At 44.5% G+C, this 17,515-nt stretch overlaps 1 protein-coding gene across 4 annotated transcripts in view; it reads right to left on the bottom strand.

The window, feature by feature from the left end:
- rhobtb4 (Rho related BTB domain containing 4) overlaps positions 1-17,515 on the bottom strand; it is a 38,663-nt gene that overhangs the window by 10,646 nt on the left and 10,502 nt on the right. For 2 of the 4 annotated variants that reach the window (XM_053420075.1, XM_053420074.1), the window contains exons 3-4: positions 3,802-4,003; positions 3,375-3,478 (exon numbers count right to left, since the gene is read on the bottom strand). In XM_053420075.1, coding sequence (XP_053276050.1) covers positions 3,375-3,478; positions 3,802-3,993 — 296 coding nt within the window. In that variant the 5' untranslated portion in view covers positions 3,994-4,003. Of the gene's footprint in view, positions 1-3,374; positions 3,479-3,801; positions 4,004-10,226; positions 10,388-10,430; positions 10,684-17,515 lie in introns of those variants that run through there. The other 2 variants (XM_053420076.1, XM_053420073.1) reach the window with 2 other exon arrangements.

A 17,515-nucleotide genomic window follows, 5' to 3' on the forward strand; every position in this document is an offset into this window, starting at 1 on the left:
GCTGAAGAACTAACAGCTCTATAACGGACTTGCTACAAAGGATATTTCTGCAGTGTGGATATGGGCAGCATAGGCGATCTTTACTTTCACTAATGTAATCTCTGAAAACCTCAAATGCCTCGGGGCCATAATATACACCAGCAAAGCATTACATCTCACACACACACACACACACACACACACACACACACACACACACACACACACACACACACACACACACACACACACACACACACACACACACACACACACACACACACACACACACACACACACACACACACACACACACACAGGAATTTCCATTAGCACTTTGTCAAAGGATCATTACCATGACTTAGTCTATTTCAGGTCATGTTATGTGTACGTGCTTTTGCTCTCGTGGTTAAACCTAAGCCTCGCTGCCATAATGGCTGGTGCAGCTTTTAGTAGCAGAGCATTGTACGTACTTGCCACAAATGTTGTTGAGACTGGAGGAGATGCATTTTATCAAAGGCTTCACGCACAGCAAAGGAAATGAGAAACCTTGAAGGCATTTGAACGTGTCCAACCATGCTCTCAAAAGCAGCTGTTTGGAAAGTTTGAGTGTGCAGGTAAACATTGCAACACTTGAACCTAAGGAAGCACTGCTGCTGCTTTACGTTGCAGAGCTGCCTCCAGGTCCAACCTGCAGGTCGACCCAGATGAACACCATGTTGTATAATGTGTACGTTGTTCTGTTTGCAATGGAAACACACAAAGAATGCAAATGTCGACAATAGAGAGAGCTGGGACACAATGTGATCAGTGTAGACACAATGGGTTGTTTGATACCATGAGCATTTGCATTAATAAACAAGTGACACAATGTAACAGTATGATTCAAAGCAGTCTGATTTGACTCGTTGAGCTCGGCATGAGTGTGGCATGAAAGACAAGTGAACCTGTTTGAACAAGTAACTTTAAAACATTATGTAAATTGTTAAACAAATATCGTGAATAGGAACTTTACTTTAGGTTTGAAGTGAAGAATATACACCGATATACCTGTTAAATTGTTACCTCTGCGTTGAATAGTTCCAACAATGTGAGTGGTTGATTAGAGATTTGTGTGTTTGTGTGTGTGTGTGTGTGTTTGTGTGTGTACTGGTAAAGACAGGATATGTTTAGATTTAGAATCAAGCTTAGGTTAAGTTAAGGTTAGGATAAGGGTTAGGGTGGTATTTAGTTGTGTTGGTTAAGGCTGTGGTAGGGGGATAGGGAATAAATCAAGTCAAGGAGGTTCCTCCATATGATAGTAGTAAAGGTTGTGGATGTATTATGGAATAAATAAAAAACACAACATTAATGACCCAAATAAACAGTGGTCTGTTTTCTGTAATCTGGTGTAATCAATCATTGAATAGGTGTCATGCAGGGACCAGTGTGACTCACACCGCCTCTCATCAGTCATTAACTTTGTCACAGCACTATAACAGTTGATAATGCACCACTAAAGGTCTTTATAAGACTGTTTTGATTCTCAGAGGGAAAAAAATAAGTGTTTTTTTAATATTACTGCTGACGGTTAAAAAAGTTAAACTTGAGGTTGGCTCAGGTGAAGTTTGCACTGTCGGGCTGGGAACGTTTCTTAAACCAGAAAGTTCCTCTATTAATTCACAAAGCATGTGACATTCTGGATATTGTCTGACAATGTGATGTTTTGAGTTTTGATATCAACAAAAGGGCTACAAAGTGAAAAAGGTGTGCGGAGAGGGTGAAGGAGCAGCAAGGTGTCAAGGGGACAGAAGAGGAAGCAGAGTCATGGCAGTCAAACAACCGGGTAATGAGGGAAATGGGGGAGAGGGGAGGTCAGGGGAGGTAGAGAGGAGTCTGAGGTCAAGCTGGCCGAGAGGGACGGGCCCGCAAGAACAAGTGGATGAACAGAGTCTCAGGAGGAGGAAGAGAATGAAGGGAGGTCGATGCCTGGTGTTGCAGATGCCAGAGAGGGCAGGCAGGCAGAAAACAGCTGAGCTGGCACCGTGTCTCTATCAGCTGACTGCAGGCTGACGGAGCATACAGGACATGCATGCACGCACATGCTAAAAACACACATAAACAGTACAGACACTGAGAGAATGAAAGAACACAAACAAAATCACACGCAACCGACAGAAGAGCAAACGCACGGTCTGTCACGTAAGGTGATGTGGTAACATGTGTGCATCCACCCGCCCTCACGAAAATTCTTGCAGTGTCATGTGTGTGATGTAGCAGTGCAGAGTTATGACATGACACATTCAATGAAGAAAGATTTGAGCACGATGGATTGAATGACACAATCGCAGCTTTTGTTAAATGGAAAAATTAAACACAATGCATTCACATAATTATATAGATTCATAATCAACTCTCTGTTCACAGTAATTATTTAATGATGTAATGTGGCATTACATTTCTGTGCTACTGTCACATGACCCTGTTTGGTCTCTGCCGCTTGAATAGGCATTTCCTGATTTTGCTACGTAAGTGCTTTTGCATTTATGCCAATAAATCAGCTTTGATAGAGGGATGGGGCGTAAGAGGATAGAGCGATGATCCAGTCATGTTTGGTGGAGGAAGTGTGTAACAGCCTGAGGGCAGAGGTCGACTGAAAAGCTTGGCAGCTGCACTGCACGAAAAAATTAAATAATCTGGGAAGGTGAAGGTTCTGCGGGTTTGTTTATGTGGGTGTGATGGATTAGTTACATTCTCATTGGAAATTAAGCGGCTTTCGGACATGCACTGAACTCTCGACATTTTCCTCGGGCTTTGTGACGAATTGCAAATGTCTGATTTAGTTGTTACGGGTATTTTACAAAACCTTTCTTGCCAGCGCCCTGGTAAAATGCCTGGAAAATGTCAGAGTAAGCTTGTTTGAGAGTAAATTCACAGTGACCTGCGTGTTAATGAAGTTTCTAACATGCGATCGACCGGCAACTGTAAAAACACAAAGAAAAAATATCTCAGGATGAAAAAGACACGCAGAAGATGACGTCAACTCGGAGAGACAACTTGATTTCAGTGCTTTTGTCAATAAGGACCAGCACCAGTGTTGTTTTGCTGTAAGGAAAATGCAGCAATATTTGTTCTATCCTTGATATGCAAAAGGTGAACTACCGAAAATGTCAGGACCCAGTTTTCCTTTCGCTATAGATTCTTTTGAAATGGGCGACAACGTGTTGTTTCACAAGTTAAACAGCAAAGACAAAAAAAAGTCTTAGCTGAACCACTTGTGAAAACAATGTGTGTTACAAGGTAGTTAAACAGGCAGCACCTGTGTTACTGGGTCAGTAACTAGGTTCTGGCAGTTGGACAGTCTATGTGTGGGTGTGGGTGTGTTTGTGTGTGTGTGTGTGTGTGTGTCTGCTCACCTGCCATAGGCGAATCGTCTGTCTTTGTGATGATCCCCGAATGTGTCCCACAGCCTCAGGGACACACTGACCTCATCAACTATATCACGAGATCTCTCTAACACCTGCAACACACACACACGCACATACCAATGTCATCAGGTCATCAAAAGTCCCATCTTTCATTATGGTGTTTGTGTTTTTGGTGCAATTGAAGGACTATGCAATCACTGAGCTTAATGAAACAAAACACAATAAAAAATGGTCAACAAGTAATAAAGTACGTTTTCTTTCATGGGCCTGAAAAGAGGTGATTTTAACGATGTTACAAATGCACAATAAACAAATTAGCCTCAGTACCACTTCTAACAGTGTACCCAAGTTTGTCTATATGTGGCTCTTTCCGCCCTCTGTTTGCCTGCGTGTGCATGTGCATGCGTGTGCCCACCTCCTGGCACACACGGTACTGGTCGATGGCCCAGACGGTTGGCACGTGGGTGGCGAGCAGCTGATACTGTGTGAGGGTGGCATTGCAGGCCCGGGCACAGATTAGCCTGGTCTTGCCTACTGCGTTATCCCCGACCACCACACATTTAATGGTTTCCACATTGGGCCGCTCATAATCTGTGTCTATATCCATGGAGAGGGCCCTGGAGAATTCAGGAGACACAGAGAGAAATGGAAAGAGGTTAATTCAATAGGCATCGGAAATGAAAATCACATTGATTAGGTGGCTATGGAGGAATGGGACTGCAACGGCGAAAGTAACGGGCATCAGGCACAGTGGGTTTTTAACTGTTGTCCCGTCCAGGTTTGGGAAGCTTGGTTAAGTCTATAAGCTTTAGCTGTAGCCATAATGACCAGTGTACAGGGGTCTCTGCCAACTCTTCAATAGAACACATGGTTCGCAGGGTGAGGCATAGAGGGACCGCAGCGCTATTTCTGTAACAACACACACACTGAGTGAGAGAGAGAGAGAGAGAGAGAGAGAGACAAAGAGAGACTCCCCTCGAGCTCACTGTCAGGTCTGTTCTCCTTTCTGATGTGATGATAGCATCTTAGCTTCAGAGAAAACAGATATTAAAATGTTTTCATTCATCCATTCATTAAGCCTTCATTTTATCTTGGGAATATATTGAGACCTCATTTGCAATCTAGCAGAGAACAGAAAATAAACAAAACATGCCAAGACACCAAGAAATCCAAAATATGATACAGAACAATTTGCAAAATAAAAACTTAAATTGCTCTACGGATTAACATGAGCAGAGCTTTAGATTGTTCTCCTTGTTATTGCATGGTGCAGGTGCATGATGAGAAAAAGAGGATTTATCCAGCTCAGTAAAAACAGTTGGCACCTCCAGTGTAATCCAGTCATTTGATATCCCTGATATCATGAAGCCATTTGTAATAAACCTTTTAGGTCAAATGCACTGGGGATAAATATATTGTATATATATATATGTGTTTGATCACCTGTCAGCTACAGGCTTAACCCCGGCACAGGCGGGAGGTGGTTATGCACGCAGCTCAACTGACTTCCTCTTTTAAAACCACACATCATTGTAAAAGGCTTATCAGAATCCCCTTTCCATAAACTGCTTACAAGCATTTCTGATATGTCAAAACACATGTTGTAACCCCTTTTTTTTTTTTAGAACATTACAGGATGCTGCTCTGTTGCATAACCAGCCCACACAGGCACACAGTTAGACCTGTAGTCAGTTAATCAGTCCACCCGTCCTTGCTCAAAGAGCCAACCCAAGGTCCCATAAATAGAGCGTCTGAAACATTCATAAAGGCCCTTCACTTGTTATTCCATTGATGTGGATGCCGGTGCGGCGCTCCCGTCCGCCGCTGACAGACACACAACAGCGGCTAAAAATGGCATCTATTCATCAGACACATGAGCCATGTGTGTACCCGATCTCCACGATCCTCGCTCACCTCCAACCTGTTCATTACTCTACTGCTGCAGCACAGAAACATCCCAGGAGGCGTGGTTGATTCCTCTTGTCAGCAACAACAAAAACACACCTTAATGTTTCCTGGTTTCCTGTCAAAGGACTTTGTCGGCCAGGAAGCGCACTTCAGCGATCCTACCTGAGTTCAGGCTGTAAAAGAGGTTTCCTAAATGAATGGTCCATATGGACCAGTTGGAGTCAGAGTTATAAATATACTCTGCCACCTGTCTGGCTGCAACACCTCTTGAGACACGTACTGCAGATAGAGAGGAGATAGGAGAAGCAGTAAAACACAGCCTGATGGTCGTTGCAGCTGCCAAAGCAGAAGTCCTCTCAAGAAAAGAGGAAAGAAGGGCCTAGGTTGAAAGCTGCACAGGTGTAATATGTGGGAAATGACATGTGAAACTGACATAGGCTATGAGAGAACATGCAGATTCCCATCGTTTCCAAAGCAACAGCAGATAAGTAAAAGGGATTGCATGAGGGACAAAGCAGGGGGGGGGTTATTAGAGTCTTAGAGAGAAAGAGGGCGACTGTCAGCCCGGCATTAGAACCAGTCAGCCATGGGGATCAAAAAGGCACGACCAACAATAATCAAAGCTGCTCAGGGGAACAGGTATTCCTGCTGACGCTCCTCTCCACCGTCAAATGTGTGGTTCTCCAGGAGGGACAGTTAGACAGAGCAGAGACCAGAGTGAAGTTTAAGATCCTGTGCAACTGACTTATGGGACTGTGTGATGTGTGCACGTGAGCGTGCATGTGCATGTGCGTGTGCACGTGGTAATAAGCTTAGGGCCGGGCTTTGAGGCATGGGGTGATGCAAGCAGTGATGTAATCATGAGTTGGCCTTGGCGGCGGTGGTGGCGCGGACAGTTTCTCAGGGGGATCAAGAATAACCAGCCCCCCAGATATCATCCTCCATCTCACGCACCGCACTGGGCTCCAAGTGCAGATTCTGTTCATGCGTCGGTCAACACACGTAACACAATTAAGTGCTCGCACACCACTGCACTTCACAGATATGCACCTGCTCTTGGGATTATATTTAAACTTCACAAGCTTTCACAAACTCGGGTGATTATTTTTTAATTGCAAGACTGAGGGGGATGAACAGAGGCCGGGGACCGTGAGAGCCGAGCAGAGTGGCTCAGACGAGCGGAAAGAGAAGCTGCACAGCTCAGGTTTCATTTTTAGACAACGACCTACAGTGAACTGTACTCAGACGTCTAGACTTCATCTGCTGGTCAGTGTCATCTTCCCAACAAAGCAGCAGAGGAGGCTGCAAGGACAAAGAAGCATTGGAATGTATCAGTGGAAATGTGCACGTATTCCTGCCTCTAGTGACACATTGAAGTGTGCAGAGAGGACGACGGTGATATGAACACTGTGACAGAAACTCAAACGCCCACTAAACACACAAACAGCGACCTTCTGCTTTACCCTGGAAAGTCATGGGCTGAGTCAGCGTGTGCGCGCGCCCGTGCGTGTCCGTTGCAGGAGGAGCAGCCAGACAAAGAAACTCATGCATAATTTGAACTGTGCGTGAGTCTCGCTGTGGCTTTGCTTCAAGGCCGGGGGGGAGTTTCATCAGGAGATGGCTTCAAGCTTTTTTTTCCCCTCACTGCACAGATCCTGGCATCTTTACCACTGTTTTTTTTTACACAGGCTCTTTGCTACCTTTTCAAATCCTTTCATTTGTCTCTCCGTCTGTCAGATTTGTTCCTGACGGTGCCCGCTCAACCACACCTTTTGACCCGTTGCCAAACTCCCTCGTTTTACCCCCCCATTCATTCTCCAAATCCTGGTTATCCCATCCTTCACGGGACCCTTTCTCCACGACTGCTCTTCTTTGTCTTCACCCACTGTTTCTCCTGCAGTCAATATCATGCAGCCTCCGCCCGCCCTGTCATCCATCCATCCATCTCTGACCTTACACTTTTCTCAATAACAATCAAGGTGCAGAATTCACCAGACATCCCTCCCACACCCAGTTTCCTCCCCCCTGCTGTCTCCCCCTCTCTGTTATGTAAAACCTTCAGCGATCCACTGGCAGCTTCCCAAAAACCCTCCATAGCCCTCATCCACCTCTTTTTATTTTTTTGCCCCTCTTCATTGGCGCTAGAGTTCAACCTAATGTCACGATGAAGCCGCCTGCCTCTCAGCCCCCTCCACCCCGCCCGGCAAAGATAAATAAAAATGACCCCAATAACCACCCACGTGGACCATGTCGCATGGCCCGACACTTGCACACTCACGCATTGGCTACAGGGTTTACACTATCGCAGGCCTGGCTGCATGAGGCCAAAGTGTCCGTGTGTAATTGTTGGAAGAGAACTGTGGGTGTGCGTGTGCGATCGTGTGTGCAGCAATTTTTTTGTCCAAAGTGTGGTTTTGAAACATTGACTGCCACAGGCGCAGCTGGCACAGACTTGTTACATAACCTGGTCTGTAGCCTCTGCTTGGCTCCCTGGGCGCCTGACAGCAGCACACACCGACACTGACATGCAGACACACACATGCACGCCTGCACGTACTTGCCTCACCCACTGCAGATGGCACTGGTGTTAATGCCCGGCCCATGGCAGACGGTGATATGAACACATCTATCGCAAACAAATGGGGGGGAGGGGGTCCTGGTGAGCGGTGTGTCAGCCGGCTTGAGACAACGCTCCTCTTCTCTTCTCCTCCGCTGCAGTAATGCTTTGTTAACACAGACTCACAGCTCATATTGATGCCCTCATTTCCTTTATCCCTCCCCATCTTCCTCCTCCGCCTCCTGTGTCCATATTTTCCACCTGCTATTTCTCTCATGCAGTCTCAACTCAATTCTCTCACTTCACTCCCTTATACTTGTCACTATCCCCTCCAGCACAGAATATTTTTGCTTTAAAGTATTTCCCCCATCCCTCATCTTCCATTTCTTATACATTGTTACTATTTTCGTATTCAGACTATTCTTTTAATCCCTTTGCTTGTTGTCATTGACCATTACACCACTTTTGTGATTACACTCTGTTTTGACAGTGAACATCATAACTCATTAAGAAAATAATTCTAGTTAAATCTTTACCCTCATATACAAAACACGAGAGTTTACATACTGAGTTCACACAGCTTCATGTTAGCATAGATCTTTTAAAATACCATTGCACCATTTAATACTGATTTGATTTAAATCTAAGAAATTAAGTCAAATTTTAAGTTTAGTTTTTTGGTGTTTCCTATCGGAACTTTATTAAAGACAGTTGTGAATAGTGAGGTCTGAGTAGTCAGATGTCAGGAGGCCTACAGGGCACATCCGGGTGAGTTCAGACCTTTTCTTAGCGCTGAACACTTGTGATTGGATCACTCAGGATGGAGGCTACCAGGTCAGAACTGGGCCAAAGGATTTAGAGGTGGTTTGATTTAGTCGGGAGGATGCTATTCCAGGCCACATATCACCTTTGTAAATCTAAAGGTTCATTTTTCCTCACCCAATCTCTACGGCCCATATTGTAAAATAAGGCTCAAGAAGACACAAACATAACTGCGAGCTCTGTTCCCCTCATGCACCTCCCTCTACAGCCTGGTACAGGGGTCAGAACTATCAAGCCAGCCGCCCAATGCTCCATGTGGGTCAGTGCCGCACCGTGTTATCTCAAAGCTGTTGACACAGTCAGAGTGTTGGGCAAGGCTCCTATAACCGGGACAATGAGCACCTCTGTTCTGGATCCAACTGAAGGTGTATGTAATGGCAGCACTGATTCATTAACAGTGGTGGGGGTCTCAAAACCAAAAGCTATAGCCCTACTGGTCAAAGAGGCATTTAGACGAGGATGTCGAAAAACGAAATGCTTGTTCAAATAATCAATACAATTTAGAACTGTTGGTATTTCCACAAAAAGAATGAGTCACAAACACATTATTGCCATTAATAGATATTGTTTCAGGAGAAAAATGTACTGGCACAAAGCACAAAGATTGCACAATATGGAAGAAGAGGAGAGCCAATTGTTTACACAACTACATCTTGCAGGTATGACTAATTGCAGAGGGCTAAAAATTAAAATATAGTCGAATCTATATGAAAATCTCTCCAGTCTGTCTTCTGTCATTACTCGTTTGCAGGTGAAAGCTTCTGCACACAACCATGCAGCTACACACATAGACACAATCCTCATGACGTCATAGCCAACGATGAGCAGCTGTTGTGTGTCTGTGTTTGTAGGCGAAAGAGAGAGGGGAGTGCATGTGTGTGTGTGTGTGGTATGAGATCGTGCACGTTATCTATTGCCACAGTGCTGATGCGCGTGCCGGTCCACTTAATGCTCTGGTGCTACGCTCATCAATGAAAGGCACCTCGCGCGCACGCTCCCTCCCTGCAGTCATTCATAACCACCTGGCCCATTCACAGATTTTTTTTTTTTTAGGAGAAACCGATTCAACCATCCAGCGACTCTATTGACTGTGATTGTCAATAAAAGGCAGGACCCATTCAGCACCAGGGCGAGATCTGAAGTATGTCACGTATCGCTGTAGTGAAATAAAGGTGGAACATCATCCCACATCCCAAACGGTGCGCTTATAAAGTCTTGCGTAATGTGCCAAGCCCATCCATCCGCTGCGCTGCAACAATTAATCCAAACAAACATCTGTGTGTCTGTGCGGCACGTGTGGGTTTGACAAGCAGCAGCAGCGCTCTCCCACTGTAGAAAACAACTATCTAATACACGTGGCACGTGAATGAGAGCCTCCGGGGGACTATTACGCGCATGAGAGCAGATTAAAAAGCCATTAGGAACAGTAAGGTCACCGTGATGTGATGATGATGTCAGGATCTGTGGAGGGGAAGGCTGTGTGCTGGAGAAACAGTGGCTTCTGTGCACGGCTGAGTGGGAGCATGTGACTCCTGCAGGAGGCTGTGTCCTACCTTCCGACGGTTCCGGAGTTGACCCACATGCCACTCTGCTGGGCGCTGCAGCCGGCCACTCCAGCCGGACAAAAGACGCACGGAGAATGGAGATGATGCAGGTTGATGGGGAGGTGGTGGACGCTGCGTGTGCGTGTGCGTGTTTGCGCGCGTGTGTGTATTTGTATGTGTGTGTGTGCAGTTCTTTGCCGGCTACAAACATACACAACCGTCGCACACAGGACCTCTGCCCCTGTCACATCCTCCTCCTCTGCTCCCGCCACTCGCTGTCTCCTCCTTCTGTTTTCTAAATCGTGCTCCTCGGGTCTCAGCTCGTCTCCCCTGGCTGTTGCAGACCTGACGTGAAGCCGCGGCGAAGTGGAACCAGCGTCTTCTCCCAGTGAAACCAGAACATAACTGGAGCCCCAGATCTGGTTTCTGCAATGAGCCGACTCCTTTTGTGTTGTTGTTTCTCCCAGCTGATTTCACCAGGGCCACGCCCACACGGCTGTAACGTCACGACACGAGTCACCCAACTCCCTCTGTGCCGCATTCAGGTGCTGTCAGGAAACATTACTCTTACAAAGCCTTTAGCCTATATTTCCACTGTAATATATCCCTCCATCTGCATGGCTGTGACATATTTAGGACTTGGGAACATTAAAGATATTAATGGTGCTTAAAATCCAATTATAAGCCGATTTCTGTGTGTTAAAAATACATTTAAAAACCACTCATGCATACATTTTTTTCTTATATCTTTTACTTTGGGCCTCTACTCTTAATATCAGCCATCAAATAATATATCTAAATCGCAATCATCAGACACTTAAAGCTGTTTAACATCGCAGACAGGTGTCATCACATAGATCGCAATGTGCAGACGAAGAGGAGCATTTAAGGTCTCATCAGACCTTAGGACGCAACAGCAAATCAAGTCCAGCCGAGACGATAGTAGCCCCGCCCCCGTCCCTATGCCCCTGCCGTCCTGTTAACTCCACACATCCCGCAAAGCATGCTGCCTTGTGTTGTTGTATAGACAACACCACTGTACCGTCTGTCTGTCCCAAAACACGAGGAGTGTGATACAACCTCAAAAATAATAAAAAAACATTTATCAAAACTGAATAAAAGTAGTAAATAAAATGTGCAAAATTATTATTTTAAGTCTGATTTAAGACAATCCATTCCCTATCAAAGCTAAAATATCCTCATGAATAATGCAACACTTAAGTTTTTATTCATGGGCAATGGAGAGTATTTTTCTTCTATGGTTATTCTGGGTGCTCAGGCATAGCAACTGGCCACCACATAGCAACACTTGTGTGTTGCTACAAAAGGCAACACACAAGCCAAGCGAAAGAGAAGAAAGACACATCATGAATTTCTATCGAAAATAACCCAGCCACTTTTTTTTCTGTTAGATTTGTCAAAGATCTCAGTCTCTGGGAATTCATCTCTGGAATGTTAAGCTGCAGAAGAGAAGAAACGTGCAACCATGTTCTGCCAAGAGGCCAAAAGATAAAAAAGAATATACCACGCTATTCGGCCAGCAAAGCTATTTTTAACTTAAATGTAAATTGCGTTGGAAATTTGATGTGAAAGTGAAGACCTGAAGAGCCAGACGTGTGAATGAGGTGAACCTGCCTTTCATTACAGTCATGTCTGCAATCTAAGATAAAAGGGGAATTTGTATTAGATTACATCTGAGTGTTTCACTCAGGTAAACTTGGCTGCATTTGTTCATGTGGGTCTACCAAGTCTGGTCTACCAACTTTCTCTCGGGACCGTGGAAGACTGAAGACAGACATCTACTGGTAGAACCTGGTACTGATCTCTCTGGAACAAAGGAGGTGCCAACTCTCACTGCTACATCATGTCACTGCACCAAGAGCGAGACTGTTTGCGGTAGATCCTAGTGCAGATCACTGGATCAGTCAGATTATGTGATGAGAGTTAAATGATGCAGGTTCATGTTGCAGCAAACACACTAATATCTCTACCCTTGTCCCAGTAGACCCAAGATGAAAACAATATTCACAAGCAAACACCAACACCGCTAAATAAATTAACAGGAGTTTACTGTGCAACTAGTGGTGATTTCACATCTGTCTGTCTCGTGTTGTCCATGAGAAAACACTGCCCCCCCTGACCCGGCTGGCATGGCCAGACTTAAACGGCGTGAAAGATGGGGTTGGAATGGTGCTGGAGAAAACAGGGGTTCAACAGCACTGGCACTGAAGGGGCTCAGAGAGGTGGAGAGGTTCAAGCGTTTTTGTTGGAGGGGTGCACTTGTGAGAGAACTCTCAAGAAGCTCAGGGACCAATGAAATGTCTGGCCTTTTCAGCTACAGTAGATTAAAAAAAAGACATTGGGGTTTTTCTTTACAAGCTTTATCGCTCCTTTTATTAACTGTGTGGGAAGTTTACTCCCATAGCTTTTACACTAAAGGTGGGAGAATGAGCTGAGAGCGTTCTTTGGCACGACTGCTTCAACAAGGAGCCTCCAGCTGGGTGGACGAATTCTGCTGTGTATTCAGTGCCGTCCAAATCTCATAATCACAATTTCAATCCAGTCCGGCTCAAATATTTATTTCTTGGTTTGATTTAGCTGCAGGTGTAACCGTTGGAGTCCGGTGATCTCTGCATTGTGATTTGGTTGCTGGAAACCATGAATGTCTTTGGAGGAGATATCGGATTATTCTGAAGAAACAAATGCTCCACTCAGTTTGTACATATGTGGAGCCCCCACACAAATGAAACATCCGAAGTTGGTTAGCATATGATACAATAACCTTCAAGTAACAAGCAATCTTCAAAACACAATGACAGAAAAGCAAACGTACGAAAAACCTGACTGACCAAAATGTCACATATCCCCCTCCCATGGAGCGCAACAATAGAAAGGGCTCAAGCTGCGTCCCGACTGAAGGGCGCTGCATCCTTCAGAGGACGCATGGTCTACACCGCCCATGACGTTTGCCTCTTTTGTAGACCGCAAAGGTTGAACCGAAATGAGACACACTGGTCTAGAGAGTCTTTCCGTGAGCAGCTTCACCAGATTGTCCCATCCTTATTCCTGTTACCTAGCAACAGAGCTGAAGTTGGACATGACAAGAAAGTTTCAATGCTCCTCTTGTCTATCAGCATGTGGACCATTAGCTGTTTGATTAAGTTGAAATGTGCTACTCAAGCAGCGGAAGTCTTGTCACTTGCTGGCACCATTTCCTTTCTGAAAAACATTAACATTTAATTGAGAGCTTTGAATCCTGGAATAACCTTTCGTCTCTTGTGGATGGAGTGACGCATTTATCGGCATTTTTGATAAATACCATTATTATTGGGACATTTATCAAAATGCACAATGGGTTCTGTAACATTCTGCTGTATAATCAGCATTATAACACAGGTAAGAACACATCTCAGAATATGTAGAAGATTTTTCCTCGGATGCAAAAAATCTTCATCTCATTTTTTTCATCACACATTCAGCAAAGGATTAATTTTGCAATCAATAATCCATTAAGTAAATATGTGACCTGTTCTTACAAAACAAGTGCTGGTGAGACTCTACTTGTTTACATTATGTTGCAAGTGAATGTGGCCTCACACGGATTGATTTCAAATGACATCATGAGTTTATATTCGATATGAAGCAATGGATATCGAGTATCAGTTTTATGGCTCTGGAGCATTTTGGAATGAAACTCTTCCCCCCTTCATCTCATCCTCTCCTGCCCGCTGACCCTGTTCTCACCCCGCGGCTCACCCGAACGTCCAGCAGGCCCACACACACCCCCTGCCCCTACACTGTACTGGAACTGTTCTAAAGCTGTAAAAACAGCCAGCTTCTCACACTCCCCACGTCCACAGAGAGTACGCCTCACACACAGACACAGACACACACACACAAACACACACACACACACACACACACACAAACACACACACAGGCACACAGACACACACACACACACCCCCCACACACACAGACACACACACACACACACATGCACCGATATGCAACACACACTCAATGAAAAACAGTCTACATACAACCCTGCAAGCTCACACAAGTAGGTCAGAGCTGCAGTGGGTCTTCCAAATAGTCCTGCAGCACCATGGAACTGATAACAGTATCAGAGATTAAATTCTACCTTCAGACCTGACACACACACACACAACCAGCATTATATATCGCACATATATATATGTAGATTTAAGGTAAGATATCTTTAGCCTGTTTGTTTGTCAGGATGACTTTGACACAGGTCTTAATTATCCAGGGTATCAAGAAGAAAACGACACTACTCACAGGAATTTCAGTTTGTTTCACTCAGAGCGAAATTTAGAGGTCAAAGGTCAATACTGAGAATGAAGGGTTAAGTGATATGAGCTCGGTGGAAACTGACATTCCTTAACTGACCTGTTGCATTAAAAATATGAAAATCAAACAATTGCACATGTATTGAATAGATTTGTAAATAAATATTCATTCCCTCCCCCCTCTCTTTTTCTCTTTCACACTTTTTGACATGGACAAGTGACAGAGAGCCGTTGCCAGAACTGGCACCCTGGCATGAAACAGTATGTGTTTTGTAACAGCGGACCTGTTTGGCACCGGGTGACGGGCATATCAGCCGAGTGTGAGTTTACGTGAAAAACATTCAACACCAGATAAGGCCTGGGAGAAAGTAGAGCGAGAGGCAGACTGAGTCCAGCAGGAGGAGACACTGACGATGTTGTTTACTCATGGCAGAACCGTCTTATCTACAGTCAAAACTCTGTGAGTGTGACCAGCTTTTATTGCCTCATTATATCCTAATGAAGACATATCAGTCCATTGCTCAAAACAGAAAAATAAAAATACTATAATGTTGTAGTGTAGTACTCAGAAGGGGTTTAATGCAACGTTTCTGAAATGCTTTTGTGTTTTGGAGATCTTATGGTTTATATTCCTTGTAATATTGATTCTGTTTTGAAAACTTTTTTTACGTCAAAACTTATATTCTACAGTTTCAAAAATAAACATTTCATTTCATATGCTGCACAGGTTACTCACATTCACACTTATGGACAATTTAGAGTCTTCAATTAACTTAGCTCCCACCTGCAAGGCTTTAGTCTGTTGGAGGAAGCTGGAGCACCTGGAGAAATCCCACTAAGTCATGGATGGAGCATGCGAGCTCCACACAGAAAGACCCCACCTGAACCAGGAACCTTCTCTCTGTGAGAGCTAACCACAGTGCTCAGTTACTTTTTAATTTAATAATTCAAATATTTGATGCCTCTGTTTAGCAAATGTCCAATTCCTGTTACCCCAATCAAATCTGTTCCATTAGGTTTAATTGAGAAAAATATGCATATTATTGTATCTGTCATGATTCTTCATATATATCTAATTTATTTTATAATCTTAAAACATCATTCGTCTCATACATGATCCTATTCCTAAATTGCTCTCATAGAATCTGTGAAAGCTGAATCAGATATTGAGATTAATGAGCTAATAAACGTTGTCTGGTATCTGCTGACATACCTGTCAGTAGCTGTTACTCCCTCATTGCCACAGCATGTGGGAGGACATAAGATTGTAATTCGGACTCCCCTTCTGTAGATAAGTGTTCACTGACTATAATACCGATGTGTGATCAGGTCAAGTCTGTGCTGCTTGGGTGATGACAGACCATGATGGTGGAAGATGTTGGGAATGTAAAGTGGCTCGAGGCCCCGGAGCTAAAGGCTGGATATAGGTGGAAATAGATAAACAACAGGGAAGGATGGAGGGAAGGAAGAGGGGAACGGGAGGGTGTGTGGTTAACTCCCTGTTTTCTCCCTGAGAATTAACAGACCTGGGATTATGGATATTAATGCCAACTTAAATGTTCAACACTGAGGTGCCTGGCTTTTGCAAAGCGGAGCCTGGTAAGAACACAAACGCTGCAGCATATTCTTCACTGTCACTATAGCACCAGCTCATCTGTTGGGATAGTACTTCACATGGATCTCGTGCATGTAGATTAACCATTTCAAAGTGCCAAGTAGGTCACAACTGACGTGAGACATTCCAGTTATTCGATTTGCAGTCTGTTTGACAAATTGTTTTTTTGTTTTGCTCGAATCCTTGCCTGTAATTTTAAACCAGTTTTACAAAACCCAGACAGGGAAGTGCCTGGGGCTAGAAAAGGTGGAAGTGATGAATGAGTGGATTCCTGAGTGGCAGATGGCCTCTGTGATAAAGACAAACTGTGTATAGCAGAGGCAATCTGGAACCCTGGAAGTTATATGTGCATTCTGAGTCTAGGGCAGTGGTTCCCAAACTTTTTGTGCCCAAGGCACACCAAAGGACAAATAAAAATTTCAAGGCACACCTATTGTGCAAAATAGCCTTATAACACGTGTTATCACTAATATCATCTGTTTATCTGTTAAGTTTATAATTATTTACTAATGCCAAATAAGATGTGACCAAGACAACTATTCTACTCATGAAATATTTATTAACAAAATACTTCACAAAAATATTTAAACTTTATCAAATTGGGCTTAATCAAACACACCCATTTCAACCAGACAGGTGAGGCAAAGGAAACATAAATTCAGCAGAGAACTGTCCATGAGAAAGCTGCATGGTCCTGAATCTGACCCACAAATTATAACTGTAACATTTAGAATCAGGCTTTTTTTGTAAATATTCTGCCTACTAACAAATCAGTGGGACACATGTGCCTGTCGGGGCGCACAGATTTTTTTAATACTTGGTGGCACGGAGGAGAGGGCCACTCGCAAGTCCTGCTCAACAGAGAGCCGTGACCTGGTCTTGTTCTTCATGTGAACAAGAGTGGAGAACGCCAACTCACACAGGTAGGTGGTGGGGAAATGAAGAAGTTGGTCGATAGCGTGGTGGGAGATGGTTGGATATTCTGATGCACAAACCAACCAAAACTGATCGAGTGTGAGCTCACTAAATTTCAGTTTCAGCGTGCGGTCCGCACGGAGCTCTGCGCTCTCCTCTCTCTCCTTCATAGTGAGCTTCTCGGTTGAGGACTCGGACTCCTGGTTGAATGGGTCTCGGATCCAGTCATTGTCCTCGATGTCCGCCACACGTGGAAAATAGCGCTCAAACCTCTCTTTTAAGGTCTGAAGGTGTTCGGCATATATAGCGCGCTCACTGGCTGCCTGTGGCGCAGCTGATGCCAGCGGGAACATGTTCATGGAGCCCTGTTCCAAAGCCTCGCGCCACAGGGTCAGTTTGCCCATAAAGCCCCGAATCTTGTCTGTGGATGATAAAATGTTTTCATTCCTGCCCTG

Source organism: Pleuronectes platessa, chromosome 4 (genome assembly GCF_947347685.1).
Source record: "Pleuronectes platessa chromosome 4, fPlePla1.1, whole genome shotgun sequence".
NCBI classification, from domain to species: domain Eukaryota; kingdom Metazoa; phylum Chordata; class Actinopteri; order Pleuronectiformes; family Pleuronectidae; genus Pleuronectes; species Pleuronectes platessa.